This window comes from Parasteatoda tepidariorum, chromosome 4 (genome assembly GCF_043381705.1).
Source record: "Parasteatoda tepidariorum isolate YZ-2023 chromosome 4, CAS_Ptep_4.0, whole genome shotgun sequence".
In the NCBI taxonomy this organism is placed as follows: domain Eukaryota; kingdom Metazoa; phylum Arthropoda; class Arachnida; order Araneae; family Theridiidae; genus Parasteatoda; species Parasteatoda tepidariorum.
Genome location: NC_092207.1, coordinates 2,896,580 through 2,918,847, shown reverse-complemented (window position 1 = coordinate 2,918,847; position 22,268 = coordinate 2,896,580). Strand labels below are relative to the sequence as shown.

At 30.7% G+C, this 22,268-nt stretch overlaps 1 protein-coding gene across 1 annotated transcript in view; it reads left to right on the top strand.

The window, feature by feature from the left end:
- LOC107440314 (thioester-containing protein 1 allele R1) overlaps positions 1-22,268 on the top strand; it is a gene marked incomplete in the record, with an annotated part of 90,154 nt that overhangs the window by 60,392 nt on the left and 7,494 nt on the right. The window contains 8 exon segments of the mRNA XM_071180439.1: positions 876-1,017; positions 1,917-2,093; positions 4,823-4,904; positions 8,097-8,253; positions 12,087-12,149; positions 15,743-15,917; positions 17,324-17,535; positions 21,554-21,694. Of these exon segments, the coding sequence (XP_071036540.1) occupies positions 876-1,017; positions 1,917-2,093; positions 4,823-4,904; positions 8,097-8,253; positions 12,087-12,149; positions 15,743-15,917; positions 17,324-17,535; positions 21,554-21,694 (1,149 nt within the window).

Here is a 22,268-nt window from a genome sequence, read left to right as displayed (position 1 = left end):
ATATCCTTTTATACCTAATCAAATTTTCCATTTTGGCTTCCCCTCCACTTTAACGTTCCCCCCGCTTACCCTTTTCTACAATAAAAAGGTTTCAGGAAATGCCTCATCAACTAGCCAGCTGCATGGGAAAGAAGGGGGGAGGGAACTTTTGAAAACAAATTTCCCTCTTTTCTTGCATTCTAGAGGAAGAGTGTCACTAACGGTCACTTTTTTTTTTAAGAGAAGGGAAGATGACAATATGTTTGTTTATTTTGATTGTTAAAAAGTGTCCTGGAAATCGACCCTTCCGAAAGGGGACGTCCAGATATGGGACGTTACACTGTATATATATTTTTTTTCAAGTACACCATATTTTACATTTTAATAAAATTTGACTGTGAGTAGGGATTTTGTTAGAAATTCAGATTTGTAGCAAAATTATGTCCTACTTTTCTTTTTTTGATTTGGTTGAAATAAAGTTGATTCAATATTTTTAAAAAACATTTACCACATGAACATTTTGAATCACTCTTTCACACACAACTCGCATTGATTCCATCATAAATATATGTAGTGTTTTTAATCTTTTTTTCGAGCAATTATTGCTACAAATTTTTGCTTTCATTGCTTTGTTATTATTTATATTCTCGTAAATTTTTTAAACGTACCGATATTATTACAGCATGCAAAATTTGAATCGCGGATTCAAGAAATTATTCTTTGACACGCTCGATTTGCGTCTTTATTCTTGTTAATCCATGCAATATTTTAATCGTTCTTTAGACAGTTATTGCAATGCATTTTCTCATTTAAAAGAAGAAAAAGAAAATCGCAATGTTTTTTTTGTGGAATTTAATTATAGGCAAAAACTAATTATTAGAATTTTTCATTTTTAGCCTGAGGGATCTGCACAACATTATAATAAAGCATTTTTTGTTGATTTGCGAAGTCCAAGTGCTTCATTCAGCAAAAACATCTCAACCCTTATTCCTAGAAATGCTGTTTGGGATTCTGGAAAAATTGTACTTGCAGCTACTGGTATGTTTACTACAAACATATTTAGAAAACCCATCTTTTACTGTTTCATAAAAATAAGGTGAAGCATTTTTTGATGAAAAAAACTCAATGGATTTTAAATTACGTTTGTTTTTTAATTGTTATATTACAATTAGATATAAAGTATTTTTACTTCATGCAACCATCCCCTGTGGCAGAAACGCAGCGACATTGTAGCAGAACGTTACTGAGTTCTCACAGAAAGATTTTTCTTTTGTAAAGTAAAAAAAAAAAAATTCTTTTCTACAGAAATTTACATGTAATATTTGAATCATGCATTTAGATAATAACTTTTTGACACGCTCAATTTATGCCAATAGTATCGTAATATTTCGATTGTATTTCGGCAGTTATTGCTATTGAATTCTCTGTAGTTTTTATATCCGATATTTTTTATATGATATTATTTATCACAACAACCTAATCTCGAAACGAAACATGCATTTGAGGAGTTCGATTCACATGATTTCATCGTCGATCTTTTTTTGCCAATTATTACTACGGATTTCATGATTTCTTAGTATTTTTTTATGGTGATTATTTATAAATGCAAAGCAATTAATTCCACCTACCCCCCAACAAAGTGCGAGAATATCACCCATAATATTAGAATTAAAAATTATTCCATGTTCAATTTAAAAAAGTATATAGTTCTTTTTATAATCACAGTGCTTTTGTTATTTTAAATTGGTAACATATATCATTGTTATTATTAAAAGTATCTTGCAGGAAGATTTTAGTGCTAGAGAGTTTCGTCGCAGATAACTCAAAAAAATTCTGCCACAGGGCAACTATAACAAAATGGTAAAAAAAAATAATAATAATAATTTTGTGATTGTATAGTATTAATTTTACATTTAGCTGAACTTCTTCTTTTCCAGCTGATTTAATGACACCCAGTATGAAATCAATTAACAAATTGTTATATATGCCAACTGGATGTGGAGAGCAAAACTTAATTACAATCATACCTCATATTATTATTCTTGACTACTTGTCACAGTCAAATAGATTAACATCAGATAAGAAAGATCAACTGATAAGTGATTTAAGACTGGGTAAGTAAATATCCTAGCATTTTCCAAAATTTCTTCTTGCACAAGTTGTGGCTATATCAAAAAGTTGTAGTGTGTACGAAAATACAATTCCAATTCCTTAGTATATAAGACATGTTAACTCGATTCTACGGTGGGACACCTTTTCATGGAGGAAGGTTGACATAGTCGATAACAACACTTCCCTCATTGATGACCTTTGGACCTGATGTGAACATGTCTACCGTGGAAAAAATGTCCCCTACAATTTGAACACACCAACTTCGATGGATGGTCCACACATAACAGTTGACTTGCTATTTGTGACTGCAACATTATCCACCTCCTCGCGCTGTTGCTACTCAGGCTCGATCACGTACAACATATACACTCAACTGCTGAAGGCAACGCAGGAACGATCACGGCCGTGAACTCAATACAGCTCTCACGATCAGCAATAAAAAAAAATACGGTGATCTTAATACAGCTCTCCTGGCTTCTCGTAAAACAGCAATGAATCAACTAATGGTATCTGTTCATTGAATTCTATCACAGCTATAATTCTGGTGGGGGAGTACTGTAGTGTAACTACCACTACAAAAATATAATTGCAATTCTCTAGTATATAAGACATGTTAACTTGATTCTATGTAGGGGTACCTTTCATAGATGAAGGTTGACATTGTCGAAAACAACTCTAACCACATAATAAACCATGAAACATTTGTTATGATTCATTTTTATTTAATTCTGTTTTGATATATTCTACTGTAAAAAAAACTCTTTTTTGACTATTTGTTACAAAAGCATTTATGTAGAAACTAATAACGCTTATCTGTATTTAATTTATCAGTTCTGCACATAAAAAATCGCTTTTTAACCAGCAGTCTTCTCCACAAAACAAAACCATGTTAATAGATAGGGGAATAGGTGAGAAACATTCTCCCAATTTTTCCCATTAGCTCAACCGCCAGTGGGTTAAGGAATGTAAAGCATGCTATCTGATTCACAACTATCCTTTCTTATTGCTACTAGAAATAAGGAGGAGGGTCTGCTAATACTTATATGTTTTTAATTGCATTGTAGAGAGGATAGATTCTGTAGGCATGTTTCCATATTTCAATATTATTCTGCTTTTTGAATACCTGTCAACTAATAACTGTAGTCCATGGTGTGTAGTGTTTTTAAAAAATGCTTAAGGGTGCTTATTTTCGACTTTTGTTATTTGAAAGCCCTTAAATGTGCTTTTGTCATGGGATGATTTTAAAAAGTGTTTAATTTTCCTTCTTCAAAAATGAGATTTTTATTCTTTACCATGTCGATTCATTCAACCGCATTCCATTTCAGCATACTGTCAGTCCATAGCGTATGAAAGCGCCAATCCATTTGACATGCTTGATGAAATACTTGGGAGTCCGTATGTGCTTCTACTGAGCTGGGTTCGATGAAATTATTTCACTCTCGTGTGTAACTCTGCTGCAGACATTTACAAGATCACTCTCACCACCAGCTTGGCGAGTTAAGATCTTCAGGTAAACGTGGGAAGTGTTGTTATTGACAATGTCAACCTTCATCTGTGAAAAGATACCCCAACATAGAATTGAGTTAAAATGTCTTATATAGTAGTGAATTGGAATTGCATTTTTGTAGTGGTAGATATACTGCACTACTCCCATACCAGAATTTTAATTTGTGATAGAATTCGCTGAATAGGATACCACTAGTTGTTTCGTGAGAATCCGGGAGAGCTGTATTAAGATCACCATACTTTTTGCTGATCTTGAGAGCTGTATTAAGTTAATGGTCATGATTGCTCCTGTGTCCATCAGCAGTCGAGTGTATACAGGACGACGTTGTGTTTGATTGAGACTGAGTAACAACAGTGCAAAGAGGTGGATAATGTCAATGTAACAAGTCAACTGTTCAATGTCGACCATCCATTGAAGTAGTCGTGTTCAAATTAGTGCTGTTATCGACAATGTCAACCTTCATTTATGAAAATGTACCCCACCATAGAATCAAGTTAACATGTGTTATACATAAGGTAATAATGTCTTATATACTAGGATAAAATAAAATATTTAAATAAAATCACTAAGATCTAACCTTTGTTTTTATTGACTTTCTTTAAAAGAAAAGTATTTTACGAAAATAATCAAACATAATTTATAATTTTCTTAAATCTTAATATATTTGTAGATTTAATAGCAAATTTTGACTGTTGATGAATGGCTTTCTGAACAAATCTGTCAGCATCTTTGTCTTGTTAAGGTCAATGAAAAAAACAGGGTTCATATTCATTCTAGGGTTGCTGGCTTATGACACTGTTTTTCAAAGTATTTGCTCTCATATGAAGCATTGTTTTTATGTAAATAATATACTATTTTTATAAGTGTTGTAGCTTTGTAACAGCTATTTATGGCTGATGGATTATCTTTACCCTTCTTTCCTCAAGACTAAGTTATAAAAATAGCACAGAATGTCAAAATGAAAAGAAGACGAAAAAACTACAGTTTTGTTGAAATCAAAAGCATTCATGATCTTATTTTATATTGTTCTAAAAGTCTGCAATACTGCATTGCTTAAGCTGTTAAAAATATGCAAAAATTGAATTATTTATTAGTTTTAATACTTTTTAGTTTTTTGTAATTTTTAGTTTGATCATAATTTTTATATATTATTGCTTTTGATCTAAGGAAAAATATAAATTAATCAACTAAATTAGTGTTGAAACCTATGTATTACCAATATAGGTTACCAAAGACAGCTTACATATAAGAGAAGTGATGGCTCTTTTAGCACATTTGGGGAACGTGATCGAAGTGGAAGCACATGGTAGTTACCTTTTATAACATATATAATAATTATTTATATAATTGATTTTTGTAACTTATATATATATATATATATATAAGTATTNCATCTCCGGCCTAGACACACAGGACTTAACTATCCACGTATTGATTCACCAAGTGCAATAGGCAAGGAACTTCATCCCACAAAATGACACATTGCATGCCCGTTTACATACTTGCAATCAAAATTCTGGTGCTTACGCCGGTTATTAATGTTATTTCACATGTGAAATGGTTTTTCTCTTAATTACATTAACTTGTGATCTTAACTTGTGTAAATTTAATCAAATAAATATGTTATTTAGACAAACCCATTGCCGAAATTTCATTATTTTACAATAATTTTTCCTAGGTGTTGGATTTGTTTTCTTCAATGTGTGTGTAGAGATATATATATATATATATATATATATAGACTCTGAGTAGTATTTCTTGTATAGGTGTATTTATAATTACCTGATTTATTATTTTTGTTTAAAAGAAGAATCATCATTTAAAGACCTGTAATTTCAAGATGTAAGAATTTAAACCAATAGTCTGTTCAACGATAACTGATAGTGGAAGTAAACCTAAGGGTTGCTGTTTGATCGCCAATGTTTGCCACTTGAACGGTTTAATCGATGAATGGGTGATTTCGTTCGAATCGACCGAGCTTTCGTTTTTATTGAAAAGCGAAAACGGTATTCGGTTTTTGATACCTTAAAATTAGATAAGAAAGTACAAAATTAAAATATTTACATGTAAATACGCTTCTAATTATTTCAGTAAACACATAATTTTATTTTGAGAATAGTTTTAATGCATCTTTTTTTAAGTTTAAATTAAATTAGTTTTAATATATTTTGCATAAATATCTATGAAAGACATAACTTTTATAATTCAATTGTAATAGTCTATAGAATTGAAAGAATATGTTACTAAAATACTCTTTATTTTCATAATTAAAATTTTTTTAAAAATTTATTAAAAGTTAAGTAATATTTAAAATAGTTTTATGTTTCACCGATTGATTTAAAAATATATTTGAAGGAACTGCATTAATTTATATTTTTAAACTGTTACCTTTATTTTTCTCGTCTTTGGAAGTGATATTTATTACTAGAGAATTAACAGTGTTTTCGATGGCTTCGTCCAAATCAAACATCTTTTTCGATTTTCTGAGTAGGCTCAATGCAAATTTTCCACTTTTCAACTCCAATTTCATTTTAAACTTCTCACGCACAATCCTGCTACTTTTGATAACTTGAAAGTTTTGTTTTCTTTGGCCACTGAACTTTTCATTTGTGCCCAAATCAGCTCAATTGGATTCAATTCCGCGTGATAGGGGGGAAGCCTTAAAATCATTATATTTATGCGTCTAACAAGTTCACCCCCTGCGAATTTGTCAAATCTGTGCTTATGAGCCTTCACTATATCCAGTAGTTCTGTTTTTAGCATACCTTCTTCATCATTAACAATGTTTTTAGATTTTAGCCAGTCTGCAATTACTTGTTTTGACGATGATGTGTTAGGAATTTCTTCTTCTTTACGAGAGTGATATGGTGCATTGTCCATCACAATGACAGAGTTCAGCTCTAGAAAGGGTAGAATTTTCTCGAACCATTATTCGAAACTTCTGCATTCATATCCTTATGGTAACCCTTGTTTTTGTTCTATTTAAAAAGTAGAAGTCCTTCTTTTAAAAAGCCTGCATTGCTACCAATGTGTGTAATAATAAATCTCTCACTTTTGCCAGAAGGCAATTTTAATCCTGTAAACAGACCAGATAAAAATGCCTGTTTTTACGAGATAATGGACGTATCATTCCACACTTTGTCTTGTGCATGTCCAGCATTCAACCATGTCTCATCCATATAATACATTTTTCTTCCTTCTTGTCTCATTCTGTTAATTGTAATTAAATGTCTTCGCCTCCACAAAATTATTTAATATTTTTCAATGAGTAAGCTGTTCCTGCCTCATTATTGTTGTTTGAAGCCTAATTTTTTTTAACAGGGTATGGGGGCGGAGTTATTGACCCTGCCTACCTTCATCTATCAAAATGTACCTTGTGATTGAATCAAGTTAGCATGTCTTATATACCAGTGAATTGATGTTTAATTTTCGTAGTGGTAGTTACGCCACAAGGGAATAAAATGTCGTTCTTTTAAAGTTTGGTAAATCAGAATCATCGTTCACAGCTTTGAGAACTTTGTTTATTGTCGGAATTTCGTTACGACGGAAAAAATCATGAACTTTTCTTCTTACAGCATTTTTGTCGAAATGCCATCTAGAAATGTTTTACTAGATTTACTCTTCTTCGGTGAATGTAATATACCATCTCTTTTATATTCTTTAATAATTCTGAAAACAGAAGCTCTGCTAACTCCCGAATGCAGAAGTCTCATGGTTAATCACATCAATGATTAGAACATCTGGTTTTGAATGTTCTTTTGTTTTATAAATGTTCAATATTATTTCCTTCTCAGCTTTACTTATGTAAGATTTCTTCTGCCGTTTTTTAGGAGGTCTTAAAACCATCACTTTATTTTCCATATTGCTCATGAAACACTTGCAAGAGACACCGCAGCGAAACTAACAACTCTTAGAAATAAGAGTTTTTGCTTGACTGATAGGCGCTATTTGTCATTATTCCGAGGCCAAGCAGACAACGGTATTGCGCCAAATAACGCACTGCTTTGTTTACTTTCACTATCAGTTCTCGTTGAACAGACTAAAAGTAATAATTTCTAAAAGGAACTTAATCTTGCTGCTCGAACAATACGCTAACAGTAACGTATAATGGTACACGGCTTGCACCAAGAACAAACAGTAATAAAGAAGTAAATAGAGGCCAAATCAGAACTGCCAAAAAAATGAGTTCTTTCTAAATTTAGCCAACCATGTCACCTTTTTTAACAATACTTTTCAAAATAACCAAAACAAATTTTCACTTCAAACTCACCAGAATGACTTAATATCTCATGAAATACAGCAGATTTGAGCTCAGAAATTATATCATTTATATCTCTCATTCAAAAAAAAAAAAAATTATGTGTTTGAAAATATTGCCTCATTGAATAAGCCTGTAGTAAGCAGTTGTATACTTTCTAACTGGAAGAAGAGCAGTGTTAACATTTATTTTGAAAACATCATCCCTATTTATGTTTAACGTTCTGTGTATTTTTAATAGGTTGACTGCTTATGCTTTAAGAGCACTATCCTTAGCTAATAAATATATTTTTATTGATTCTGAAGTTCTAAATAAGGCCTTAGAATGGATGATAAGTAAACAAGCTCCAGATGGTTCATTTGATGAACCTGGCGAAGTTCATCATAAAGCTCTGCAGGTAATCCAAAGCTTCCCTTACCACTTTTTTTTTGTTTTGTTGAAAAATCAGCATATTTTTTTATTTCATTAATCATCAACAAGAAACTAAAAAGAAATCTAATACACAAGTTTTAAGTTGAAATTTAAATTTTATGCATAAAAAATATTTAATTTACCATCAGTTTACTATCCTGAGTTATCAAGGGGAAACGGGAAAAATTTAAATATTAGTCTTTGTATGATTGTTTTTTTTAACAAGGAACAACACTAAGTGATACAGTACAGAACACGTTATCCGGAAATCAGAAAACTAAAAACTGGAATGAAATTCCATAATTTTTCTCGCCATTTTTTTTAAAAAAAATGTTTTTTTCCTCATAAGGTTTTAGGATTTGTCCTTCTTTTTTGAAAGATGTTTACCTTACCGTCATTTTTGAAATAAGTATTAGTGTATTACTTCGTTTTTTCAAGATTATTTCCAAATATTTATTTTTTTTAGTTGGGTTTAACAATAAAAAAAACGGCTTTTTGTAGCGATTCAGAAAACCGGAAAAATCAGTTATCCGGAATAGCGATGGTCCCGATCGTTCTGGATAATCGGTTCCCTACTGTACTTTCCAAACACCAGTGAAATGATTATTTTACCCTTTTTTTTTCTATGTAAATTCAGCAACCATCGTATAATGAAATAGCACAAAACACGTCCACTATTCAACAGCATAACTTGACAAACACAACAGATTGTTATTTGTTTTGCTTCCAGCGGAGTAAAAACGTGATAAAACAAAACGTACTGACAAATTCTGCTAATCTCTGGATAATAAATCTTTGCAATATATACTTAACCGAGTTAACTGGGGATAAGCGGTTAATGTACCCTTTATTAGTCTTGTCTAAAAAGTATGAGCCTTGTATTGCATTTTTTGCAGAGATAAACATTTATGGAGTACTTATTATACCTTACTATTTACATAAAAATAAATTATTTTTTTTTTGCCTCATCCTACATCTTGGTGATATTTCTCAAAATGTGGGTAGTATTTAATAGATTGATGTTAATTATTGATTAAATATTTGCCTGCATGCATATGAGTGTTTAAAAACAAAGGCATGCTTGTGAGGTATCCCTATTTTAGAGTATGTAATATTTCTAAAATCAAAATTAATTCTGAGCATCATAGTATGCAAAGGAGTGAGCTGTGACATGAAATTAAGAAAACACACATAAAAATCTCCTTTATCTTCATAAATTATATACAATCAACATTTTTTGAGCTCTTAAGCACTTTCTTTCCGAAAAGGAGCAATGTGCTTAGCAAAATGTTGGTTTTTAAAAAAAAGCGAAAACCAGCTGCAGCTGGTCAAATGATGCAGGATAATAAACGAGAGTGCCTTTTCTTTCTGTTTATCTCGAGAATCTTAAATCATTCATAATGAATGCTGAATCACTAGCATGGTGCATAGTGTTTTTCAATAGTGCTTAAAGGTGCTTATTTTCGTTTTTTAAAAGCCCTTAAAGGTGTTTTTTTTCATTGGATGTTTTCAGGATGTGCTTCCAGTGCGATGTAAATGAACTACAATAACAATCAGGATGTGCTTAATTTTCCCTTTTTGAAAAGGAGATTTTTTTTCTTTACCATGTTAATTTTCGGCACATATTATTCAAAAGTGTGCTTTTCACATTGTTCTATTCAACGTTTTCACAATTCATTAAACCGCAATTTATTTAGGCTTTCCGTCGGTCCGTAGCGTACGAAAGCGCCAATCATTTTACGTGCTTGATGAAATACTTCGTCAACTGATCTGGGTCTTGTGAGATTATTGCACTCTCATGCGCAACTCTGCTGCATTTTGCAAGATATTCTCTAATTCAGGGTTCATTTTCCACCCTCTGATATTGAACCGAAAAATCTCTCTATCATTTTATAGTGTCTAATGTAATCAAGAAATGAGTTATTTGTCTGATTCTAGTTATTTTATCATGACCATTTAAAGTCTTTGAGGATTATTTTGCATTTTGTTAATGTATATAGTGCGTAAAAATATTTTTTGAGTGCTTAAAAAGTATTTAAAAGGTGCTTATTTTTTGTAGAAAGATTTCTCTATGCACCCTGACTAGTAAATGATCTCAAAGCATGTTTCAAATACAAGACCCCATACTCGAATGCTTAATATGCAATACAAATAATGTTATAAAACTGTTTTTCAAGTGTTAAGAAAATAAATAAGTTAATAGAAAATTAAAATGATAATGCTAATTTTATCAGAGCACCAAGTTTAACTGTATCTATAATGCACATGGGACTGGATCTCTGCTCATGTGTCTTCTGCTCACACTTTTGTGTTTATTTGATCTCTATCTGCATGCCTTGCGTAAACTTTTCAGTAAAGTTTTAATCTCCAACAGTTAAATATTTTTTGTGATTGTTAATGCTTAGTTGTTGATAGATCTTCATCTGGTTTATGTGTGAACCATTTAAAACAGTTTGATTCGAAACATTTGTAGCCAAAACAATCAAGAAAGACGTATCGTTGGCTACCTATTAATTATTAGTTGAAAAGTATGATTTCATACCCTTAATAACATACAAAAGCATGCTAGCAGAAATTGTTACATTGTTGTGCCCTAGAAGTCAATTTCTCACTCTTTGTTTCAATGTGAATAGACTTATATGAAGCAAGCGCTTGGGTCTTACGTAATATCATAAAATGCTGATTAAAGAAAACAAAACATTTAAAACTATGTATGTTAATTTTGTAAGCCCAAACAAGAAAATATTTACTTCATGTTTTGCATTAAAAAAGAAAAATCAATATTGCCCCTTTTTCATTTTAATACTTCCCGTTAAATGAAAAATATATCAGTACTGAACAACACTTCAAAAGTAAAATAATTTATTGCTTTTGATAGGATGACACATTTTTAGTGTAATATAAAAATAAAGATTCAGAATCATTTGGCCTTTTAGAGGGACTGTAAAAAAATCTATATTAAAGTTATAAGTATGGCAATTGTTTATGCTTATCCCACTATTTCCCCATTAATTTTGATTTTCATATATATTTTGTTTTCTAATTACAGTTACTGTTAGTTTTAAATTATTTAGTCTTTTTATCCTCTTAGTTTCCGCTACAAATTATGTAAAAAGCGTTATTTTCACTCCATTTTATTCAATGTTTTCATAGCAACATTCAACCGCAATAAAATTATAAGGATATGCGCTCTAATAAAATGTATCTTCCTATTATTAAAATTTCATAATGAGATTTCAATAATAGGAAAAAAAATTTTTTTATTAGTGCGCATATCCTAATTACATTTGAGATTTTCATATCGTGATCTGTGGCAAAATGTGTCGCCACGTCTTGGCAACTTTCAGGCAGCAGCCTGTGAAAAAAAAAGAACATCTCAGAAAGGGACTTACTTGAAAGGTATAACTTATAGACAACCCCCAGACAAACATCTACATGTTTTTTTATTTAAAAAAAAAAAGATGTTGCAAGTTTGAAATCTATTGTGCACCTTGGCAATTGTATACGGAAATATCTCCTTACATTTTAAAAGATAAATAAATAAAGAGTTTACAAATATCTTTTGTGTGCTTGAGAAGTGCTCCAGAGGTGTTTATTTTTTGTTCAAAAATTTGACTATGCACCCATATTTAACATTTCAAAATTGTCTGGTAAAAGTAATTTTAGCTTTATAACCCTCTTTTTTGTGCCTATAAACTATCATACTCATATTTTCAATTAAATGTTGAAATAAGAATTTCCATTTTATTAATAAATGATGATGGGAATTAATGAACATAATTTTTTAAATCTTTTTTTCTTTTCTTTTTGATGTTGAAGGGTGGTACTGAAAAAGGAGCTGCCCTCACTGCCTACATTTTGATGGCTCTATTTGAAGCTAAAGTAAGTAAACATTATATCTCTATGCTATTATTATCTGGCATCAGTAAAAAGAATTTTGAAAAGCAGTTGTAAAATTAGTTCATCAGCCATTGTATATACAATTGTACAAAACACGTCTGGAGTCCCACAAACAGCAATTGTCCCAAATAAAAATTGACTAACTTCCAATCACAGTAGATTATTTTTTGTTTTGCTTCCGGCCGAGTAAAAACTTGATGAAACAAAACATATTGACAAATTCTGCTAAGCCTGAGCTATCTCTGGATAATCAGGAAAGCGGCTAAATTGTGATTAAAATCACAAATCAGCTGATTTTTTAAACCAGATTGTTATTACTAGTTTTTCATCAAATTGTTTACTGTAATAAATTTTTGAATCTTTTTTTTCTTTGAATAAATTTTTAGCTTAAAATTTTTATTTTATTTTTCTTCTTACATTGTTTTACCGATTTCTGTAATCAGTCGCAGCATCAATTGTTCCGCTAAATAGGGTTGAATTATTTTTTTTATAATAGATGAATAATTTACTTTCCTAAAATTTGAGATTCTCCAACTTTTTTTTCTCAAACTTTTCTCTCAAACTTTCTTTTTTCATAATTTAGAAATGAAAACTCTTTTATGGAATGTAGAAATTTTTTTTTTATTATACTGATATTCTAAATGGTAATTTAAGGGTCTCTTCTATAAGGATGCTGATATGCGCAGTGTAGTGCCTTATGAAAACTTTCGCTTCGTCGCTTATGAAAACTTTTTTTTAAAAATTTCATTTTTAATGATGTGCGGTGATGCTACCATTTTGCCAGAAAATACGATAAATACCTATTTTTATTTATAAAGTAGGAGGGCAATAAATTTGCTTAAAACTACATCTTGTAAAATATTTGTTACCTAGAAAATTATAAGATCCTTATATTGTTTTGCACAAATGTCATACTACCTGGCCAGGTATCCAGAACCAGCTGCTTGATAAATCCAGGGTATCTGCTCACCTGGAAAGTCATGGCTTTCGTTATTGAACAAAATTTGTCATGAAATGTCATGATTTTAGCTATTTTTAAAAAAAAAAATCATGGAAAGTCATGTATTTAGGTTGTTGAAAAATCTAATATTTCAAATGGAATTGACCCCCCCCCTCCCAATTTCAGCGTTCTGAATATCTGAATTTGTAACAAAATCCCCAGTCACAGTCATATGTTATTAAAATATAAAATGTTTTTATCGTGTTCTTTAAAATTATGGTGTTCTTTCAAAAAATGAAGAAAAGAACTTTTCTGGAGCAAATTGTCTTTTAAATTTCTGTGATTTCAGAATTTTTTTTATCTATTTATTTTTTATTTTATTTTATCAATTTAAAATTCTGGTTTAGGTTTTTTATATTGCACTTACTTTTAAGAAGAAATAAAACAGGTTTAAATAACTACATATATATGACTGTATTTATTAATTTTCTTTTGTATTTCTTTTTAGCTATCTTTTGCTTCAACTCTTTTTTTTTTACTGTTTTTTAAATTTAAAATCTATAAATATGAAGATGCAGAGTATAACAGTTTTGATTATACCTATCATTCCAGTTAATGTTATTATAATGTTTTTTTAAATTTATTGTTGTGTTTTTGTTGAAGAAAATTGTAACTTCGTTAAGCCTCTTGGAATTATTCATGGGAAGTCACGGATTTGAAAATCTCAAATGTAGAAGATCGGTTATCAGGAACCAACTAAGTAACAAATTAACTATTTTTCCTGTTACCAGCAAAATTTTAAGTCTTTCACTTGTTAATAGTGGAAAAAAAGAAGGTACGTCATAGAGTTACCTAATATTTATTCAAAAGAAATGCCACTTCCAAGCAAAATTTTTAATAATTTGTTTGCTGTTCACTGTACAGTAGAGAACCAATTATCCGGGATGCTCGGGACCATCGCTATCCCGGATGTCTGGATCGCCCAAAAAGTGTCGTTAATTGATGTTTTATCGAACCCGAATTACAAGGAAAAAGTGTAATGCATAAAGTAAGAGAAAAAAGAAAGAACATAAGAAAAGAAAAGAACTTTAAAAAGAAAAAAAAAATAGTAGAAAAATAACATTTAAAAGAATAAAAAAAATTTGCAAGTTTAGACAAGAAAAACAAGATTAAAAAATACAAAATTCTCGTATTTATTTTTTAAAAATAATTACAATCCCTAAATTAACTAATATAAACAAAACCAATGGTTAAATAACGCAATATATTTCATACCTAATTATATGGGGGAAACGATAAAATAAAAGGAAAACTTATTAATTTAAATAAAAACACTTGAAAATTATCGAACCGAAACGATACTTAAAAAAGGCACTAGCATAAATATTGAAACCCGGAACAAGGCGAGATCAGCATAATTTAAAAAAAAAAAACCTAAGGCTAAAATTTATGAATAAAAAGAATTAATTTATCGACTGCGAAATTTATCGTGAAAAGAAAAAAAAATCAAACGTAGTGGAATCAGAAAAACAAAACTGCAATCTGCTTCATAAAATAATCCTATGTTTAAATTAATAAACTATTCTCCTTTTATTTATTTATTTTTTTGTTGATAAAAACACGATATTTAATTACAGCAGATGTGATTCCACATCAATAAAAACTTGCAAATGATACCGCACTTGAATTTATTCAGAAGAAAAAGATTTTATTTTTATTAATCGATGTCAAATAGATAAATATATTTTTCCCTTTCATCTTCTGTTCACTGATATGCATGCAATGCATTTCCCCCACCCCCCTCGTAAATTAAACAGAAAACGAAATCAGCATGCCACACCCTTCAGCTTGATTGACGGCCTGAAGGAAAAAATAAAACATTCCTCCCTTCCCTGCCTTCAAGGTCACGGAGGAAATGACGTTTCTCTGGGTAAACGGGGAAAAAAAATTCTCCCCTTCCTTAGATTTTCCTCTACTCAACTTCAAGGATGGGTTCATTTCCGCTTTTTTTCATAATTGTTCTAGTTTAAAAACCAATCGAAAAAACCAATTCGAAATTTTTGGCGAATTGGTTTCGGGAAACCAATCAAAATTTTTCCCGGTTTTCTGGTTTCCCGGTTATCTGGATGCCGGATAAATGGTTCTCTACTGTAATTTCAAATGATAACAATATGATTATCATTAATAATGATAATAATAAAATTATTCATGACTATATAATACTGTTTCTTATAAAAGTTGCTTATTGAAAAGGTTATTCAATATCAAGAAGATTTGATATGCTTTAGAATGGATATTCAGATAGTGTTTTCAGTTTTGAAGGATGCGTCTCTCTTCAGTTTTTAACTGATTTATTATTTGTGTTAAAAAGAAACTTTTGAAAATAAATTGTTATAAAACACTTTGTTAACAATATATAGAATTCAAAATGTAGTGTATCTACCACTACAAAAATAGAATTCACTAGAATATAAGACATGTTAACTCGATTCTATGTTGGAGTACCTTTTCATAGATGAAGTCGATATCTACTCTTCCCTCACCTAAATGATAATTTGTAAAAATGAACTTCATTTTGCTGCTCCGACGTATGAGGGTTTGGTAGAAGCTAATAATTGAAATGTTTGTATCCTAGGCTCAATCAAAATACAACAGGCAAATTGCTTTAGGCCAGAATTATATTGAAAGAGAACTTCTGTCAAGTTCTAGCCCTTATGTCATTTCTATGATTTCATATGCTCTGCATTTATTGGGTAGCTCTTCGAAGGACAGGGCCTTTCAGCTGCTCCTCAATATGGCTGAAAGAAGAGGTAAATACTTATATTTAATTCAGGTGGATTCATTTTTTTCAATTATATGTAAAAATTATTTTTTTACATTGCAGTTCCCAGTTATTTGCAAGTTAATTTAAACAAACAACAAATTCATGTTTATGATTAGTTCTTTGTGTTAATAATCTATGAATTTCAAATTGAATTATAAGTAAATACAGCTATTAGCTAGAGTGAGAAAAAATTATCTCTTTATTTTGAGATGTGAAGCGGGTTTTCAAAATTTTACGCTTGCATTTTTTCTTTTTTAGATAGTAACTAAAGAAATGTTGATGTTTAACATTACTAGCATGAATTTGTTTAATAAACTAAGGTTTGCTTATTTTCCGCATTCATATAAAAATTATGAAATAATTTGTTAACAAATTTCATGAGAGATAGCATTAAAGCCTACTCAGTTTACCTTGAACCTTTTTTTTTTAGCTGTATCAAAAACAATGGAACTTTGATTTTAAATAACTTTCATTTGAGCAAACCTTTGCAGTAGTATTTTGTTTATGAATGATTTTTGTAAATATTCTTCTTACGTCTTCAATACCTTCTTTTCCAGCTAAATATCCATGGTGCGGAGCGTTTTTAGAAAATGTTTAAAGGTGCTTATTTTCGATTTTTGTTTTTTAAAAGCCCTTAGCAGTGCTTTTTTCATCAGGTGTTTTTAAAAAGTGCTTAATTTTCCCTTTTTGAAAATGAGTTTTTTTTTACCATGTTAATTTTTGTCACATATTATGCGAAGGCCTGCTTTTCACATTGTTCAACGATTCAACGTTTTCTCAATTCTTTCGACCACAATCTATTTCGCCGTACCCTCTGTCCGTAGCATATGAAAGCGGCAATCATTTGACATGTTTGATGAAATATTTGCGAATCCGCATGTGCGTCTACTGAGCTGGGTCCGGTTGGATTATTGAACTCTGATGTGCAACTCTGCTGCATTTTCCAAGATATTCTCAATTTCAGACTTCATATTTCCCTCTCTGATATCGAACCAAAAAATTTTTTGATCATTTAATAATGGCTAATAAAATCTAGAAAAAGAGTTCTTTACCNGAAACTAGTTGTTTTATCATGATCATGTAAAGTCTTTGAAAATTATTTTGCATTTTGTAATGTATAAAGTGCTTAAAAATATTTTTGAGTGCTTAAAGAATACTTAAAAGGTGTTTATGTTGAAAGAAGATTTGGCTCTACTCACCTTGTACAGGAAATTTTTTTTTCCAGATAAAGTGTCAGCTCTGTATTATATGCATTTACTTTCAGTAAAGCAATAAGCTACAAATTTTATTGTTTGATTTGGAAATTTGAAACGTTTTCTTTATTTGTTGTTGTTGAAGGTTATCTTCCTCTATAAATTCAAAGTATCCTCAAATGTTTTTAATTCTTGTCAGACGATATGATGTTCTGGGATAACAAAGAAGCTCAAGTGAATATGACTGACAAGCAATCTGATTATTGGTTTCTGGCAGCCTCCATTGACATCGAAACAGCCGCCTACGCCATTCGAACCTTTGCTCTCAAATCAGACCCAACAGGTTCAGTGCCTGTTTTGAAATGGCTCATATCAAAACAAAATAAAAATGGTGGTTTTTCTTCAACACAGGTAAATATTATTTTTAATCAGCACTTTTATTTCTACATTGAAATGTTTTTTTTTTTTGAAATACAGTGAACCTTCAAGGGACCAAAATTTCGGTTCACTATAACTTAGCTTTAAAGAAACCATCCCTAAATTGTTTAAAATAGATTCTTTTAAATTTGAATCTGTAAAAAATTTTACCTATCTAGGATCAGAAATAAACTATCAAAATGACATCAATCCTGAAATTAGAAAAAGAATAATCGCAGCCAATCGCTGCTTCTATGGTTTAAGATCATTATTGAAATCTCACTTAATAAAAAGAAAGATTAAGATCTTACTTCATAAGGTATTAATCAAGTCAGTTTTGACTTATGCTTCAGAGACATGGACTTTAACAAAAAGGGAAGAAAAGTTATTAGCAACCTTCGAAAGGAAGGTCCTACGAACCATCTTTGGCCCTATACTCGATAAAGACAACTGTAGGAAAAGATATAATTTTGAAATATATAGGATCTTTGATGGCGATGATATCATTAAATCTATTAAATTAAGTAGAATGAGATGGGCCGGGCATGTAGTGAGAATGAGCCCAGAACGAACAGCATTGAGAGTCTCTAATGCAACCCCCTCCAATAAAAGGCCAAGAGGAAGACCCAAAAAGAGATGTAAGGACTGTGTAGATGAGGATTTTGCCATCCTAAAAGTAAAGAACTGGAAAACAATTGCTGGGCGAAGGGCAGAATGAGAAAAGCTTCTGAGGAAGGCCCAAATGTATATAGCGATTACGAACGGCTTAATGTATCAATAAAATTTAAACAGAATGTAATAGGATCACAAGTCACAGATTATCTATGAGACTTCCCTCAGTCACAGGGATCGGTCATCTGGGCGGTAGTCCATTTCACCACACTCTTCCCTTTGCACAAACATCCTATGCGTTCCATTGGATGTTCTTGTGATTGTAATGCTGCCTTCTCTGCACAACAGAATGACAATTGTAGACTGCACTCTCCATTTACACTAATCAACACACTCTCCCTCTGCTGCCTCTCTAGCACTGATATCTTTCTACAAGATACTTTTAATAATAACTAATATACATGTTACTTTAAAGTAACAGTTGTATTTACAAAGAAAAGCTTATTTGGACAAGATAAAATTGTGTGTATATTTTTAAAAAAAAAAATATGTAATATTTTTTTATTCTAATATCATGGGCGATATTCTCACATTTCGTAAGAGGGATACACACTCATTATTTCTTCTTTTGCATTTCGTAAATCATCATTACATTAAAAAAAAGTATTAAAAATCATAAAATCATTGAATGAAAAGAAAACCACATTTTTTTTTATTTTTCCCCCAAAGGGAATAAAAAAATCACGAGCTTTTCTTTTCATTTTCATGCTTGAAAAAGATATCTCTTGTTTATAATTGTGGAGAGAAAAAAATCTTTCAAACAATTCTGCAGAAAAGAAATTTTTTGCTTCAATATTCTTTATTTTTCATTCTTCTCAAATGAGAATTGAAAATTAAGAACATTTCTTTCCCCTCTTGTGTGCGAAAAAGGCATCTCATAAATATAATTTTAGAGAAAAACTTTTGAAAATTTTTGCAGAAAAGAGAACTAAAATTTTTTTCTTTCTAAGGGGAAATTCTTTGTGCATGAACTCTTTAACATTCTGCGACAATGTCGCCGCTCCACTTAGTGTTGATGTTCCATCTACATTCTACTTTAAGCTTATGGATAAATTATTTTTTAATGAAATAATTATAGCTGTTTGTTCTATTCATTTTGAATTACCCTGTATTTTGATAAAGCATTTATCTTTCTATATTATATTCTCATTTGAAAAACTTTTCTTTTAGCCTATAAGGCTTGACATAATTTAATACAAGTTTACTTTTTTGCATCTTTCGAACTAATAGCTTAATTTTTTTTAAATGTATGTTTTGCCACAAATTATTCTTGAATCCCAGCAATGGCTGTCACTGTGCTGTTGTAAAATATCCTCAGTAGTAGACTGGGTTAACATGGTTAAACTGCTGGGTTAAACTGCTTTCCATGAGCTGCATGTGAAATAAGTTGCTAGTAATAAAATTTCAATGATGCCTATTTAATTTTATATTAATTTGACTGTTTTATGTGCTTTTAAAACAGATTATAGATGTAGTTTGTAGGACTCGGTGATAAATTGATGAATTGTAAAATATCTATTATCTGCAATCGTCGCCAATCCGATATTTCGATCAGCAATTTTTATTTGCATCGGAAAGTGTGATTTACTGAAATGTATGCAATATTTCTCGATGTATCGTCGACATTGATGTTGAGCATTGTTCCCGATAGTACATCGTTGCCTGCAAGTGCGCGAAGGGCACGAAAGTTATGAAAGGGTTTTCTTTTGACTGTGAGTGTGCAAATCCAGTTTTTTTTTTACAATCAATCCAGCCATTTAATATTTTTTAACAGCTATTTTGAAGATATGTTTGTCTTTAAATATTAAGTAATAATTATAAAAAAAATATGCAACTTACTAATTGTGAATTTATGCAGTACTAAATGTAAAACATTAATGTACCGAAACATTGTTGCATCAAAATATAGCGATGTTAGCGTGACGATACATTGCAATGCCAAATTCTTGACATTCTCCCTATCCTAGTAATTAGTGTTTTCCAATATTGAATAAGCACAAACTTGTTCTGCCCAGCGAAACAAAGGACTTTATTTTGATCTAAACTAATTTACTCTTCCTTTGATCTGACAAATTGTCTCCCCGTGTTTAAAATTTTAGGATGTTCAGTTTTAATGAAAAGTGACCATGATTTTATTTATTCAGTGATTTGTTTGTAATAATTGCGTATTAAAATATGAAATATTCTAGTTGGAAATATCAAATATTTTAGCTATATTATTGTTTTTAAATTATATTAAATACTGTTGACACATTTTATCAGATGATTTGGCTGATTAATATTTAAAAAAAATCAAAAAGTATGATTTAAATAAAATAAATCCTATTTAAATCAAATCCGATTTTTTATAGAAAAATTTTTGACTTTTACCATTTCTGGTTTTCGGTAGTACAGTGAAATCTCCTGTTATGGACATTCCTTCAAAATGGATGTCTCTTAATACAGACATATTTTTTAAATCCCTGTGACTCTTCTATGAATAAACCATTATGCACATTTTCGCAATGGGGACGTTCCCGTAACTGAACACGGACAGTCATGTTTGTCTTGAAACATTATTTTCTATCTCTTCAAACTGTACACTACTTTTTCTAAATTTGAAAAAAAAAAAAACTATGCAACTTTTCCCCATTTTTAATGCAGGTAAATTTTTTGCCTTATCCATAATTAAAAATATTGCTAAGATACCTAATTAATTAAGAATTAATCTCTATCCTATCACCTTACCTTATTTATGCAAAGAGAAAATGGGAAATAATTCGGGCATCTTTTGATTTTTCTTCCATTTGAATGACACAGGTTATGAGACCCTTAAATATGAAATGACGTCTTATATGCTCTAAATGTTTCTTCTGCGCTATTTGATATGCTATGACTAACTTGAATATCTGTGTTGACACGAAAATTACATTGTTTTATCTGTAACTATATTTTGAATTATGTATTTATATCAAACTTTTTCACATATTCCTTTTTGTATGGAAAAAAAATATTTTTTAAAGTTTAAATAAATATCCTTGTAGATAATTATTGTACATTATTTAATTATTTCTATGTCCTTGAATATATTTTTAAAAAAATTACGGTGTTAAACTTCGTTATTAGGGTACCCTTCCCGTAAACGGACAACTCTCATAAGCGGACTATTTTTTCGGTCCCAAGAATGTTCGATGAGCCGAGGTTTCACTGTAGACGAATTAGAGAATAATCCTTGCCAAAAGGCTAGCCATGGGAGGTTTTTGTCACCATGTAACCCAAGTGCCAGTTAGTTCTAACAAAAAGTCCAAATGCTTGATTCAATTATAATTCTTGACGTCAAAAAGGTTTTTTTTCTTTTTAGGATACAGTTGTTGCCCTCCATGCATTAAGTGAGATATCTCCACTCATACCAGCATTTTCCAGCTTAAATGTAAAATTTTCCTATCCTGAGGGCCAAAAGACGCTGCAAATTTCAAACGCTCTGAAAATGCAAGAAGTAGAGGTGAGTTTTTAACAGTCCCGATTATCCGAGTTAATGTGGACTCACTCTGTTAAAGCGAAAAGTATAAAGATGGAAAGACTGTGTATAAATGTAATATGTTTAGCAAATATAAAATTTCAAAGAGTACAACACTTACCATCCATATTATAATTAAAAAGCTTACTTGGAATCGTTCGAGGAGCATACTTTAAGAGAACGAAAGAGTTTTTATTTTAAAAAAAGTCCTTGATCGTTTTTTGTTTTATATTACTTAGACGCTTTTCTGCAGCAACGTTTCACATTTTTTTTTGGACAACATGAATGCTGGTGTCGCCTCTTTTTGTTCTATAGCACTTTCGATAGCCTTTAGTCCATCTGTATGAGATATTTTTATATGTTGATTTTCATTGGCATCATAATCTTCATTAGATTCATTATTGACATTAATCGATCATTTTATCCGTCATCTCATGTTGTGTCCGTCAGCTCGTTTTCTTGAGTATTTGGGTGATAAAATTCAGAATTTTATTCGTTTTAAAAATAAACTAGAATAAAATAATTTTTGAAATATTTGATGAGAAAAGCTTCTGAGGAA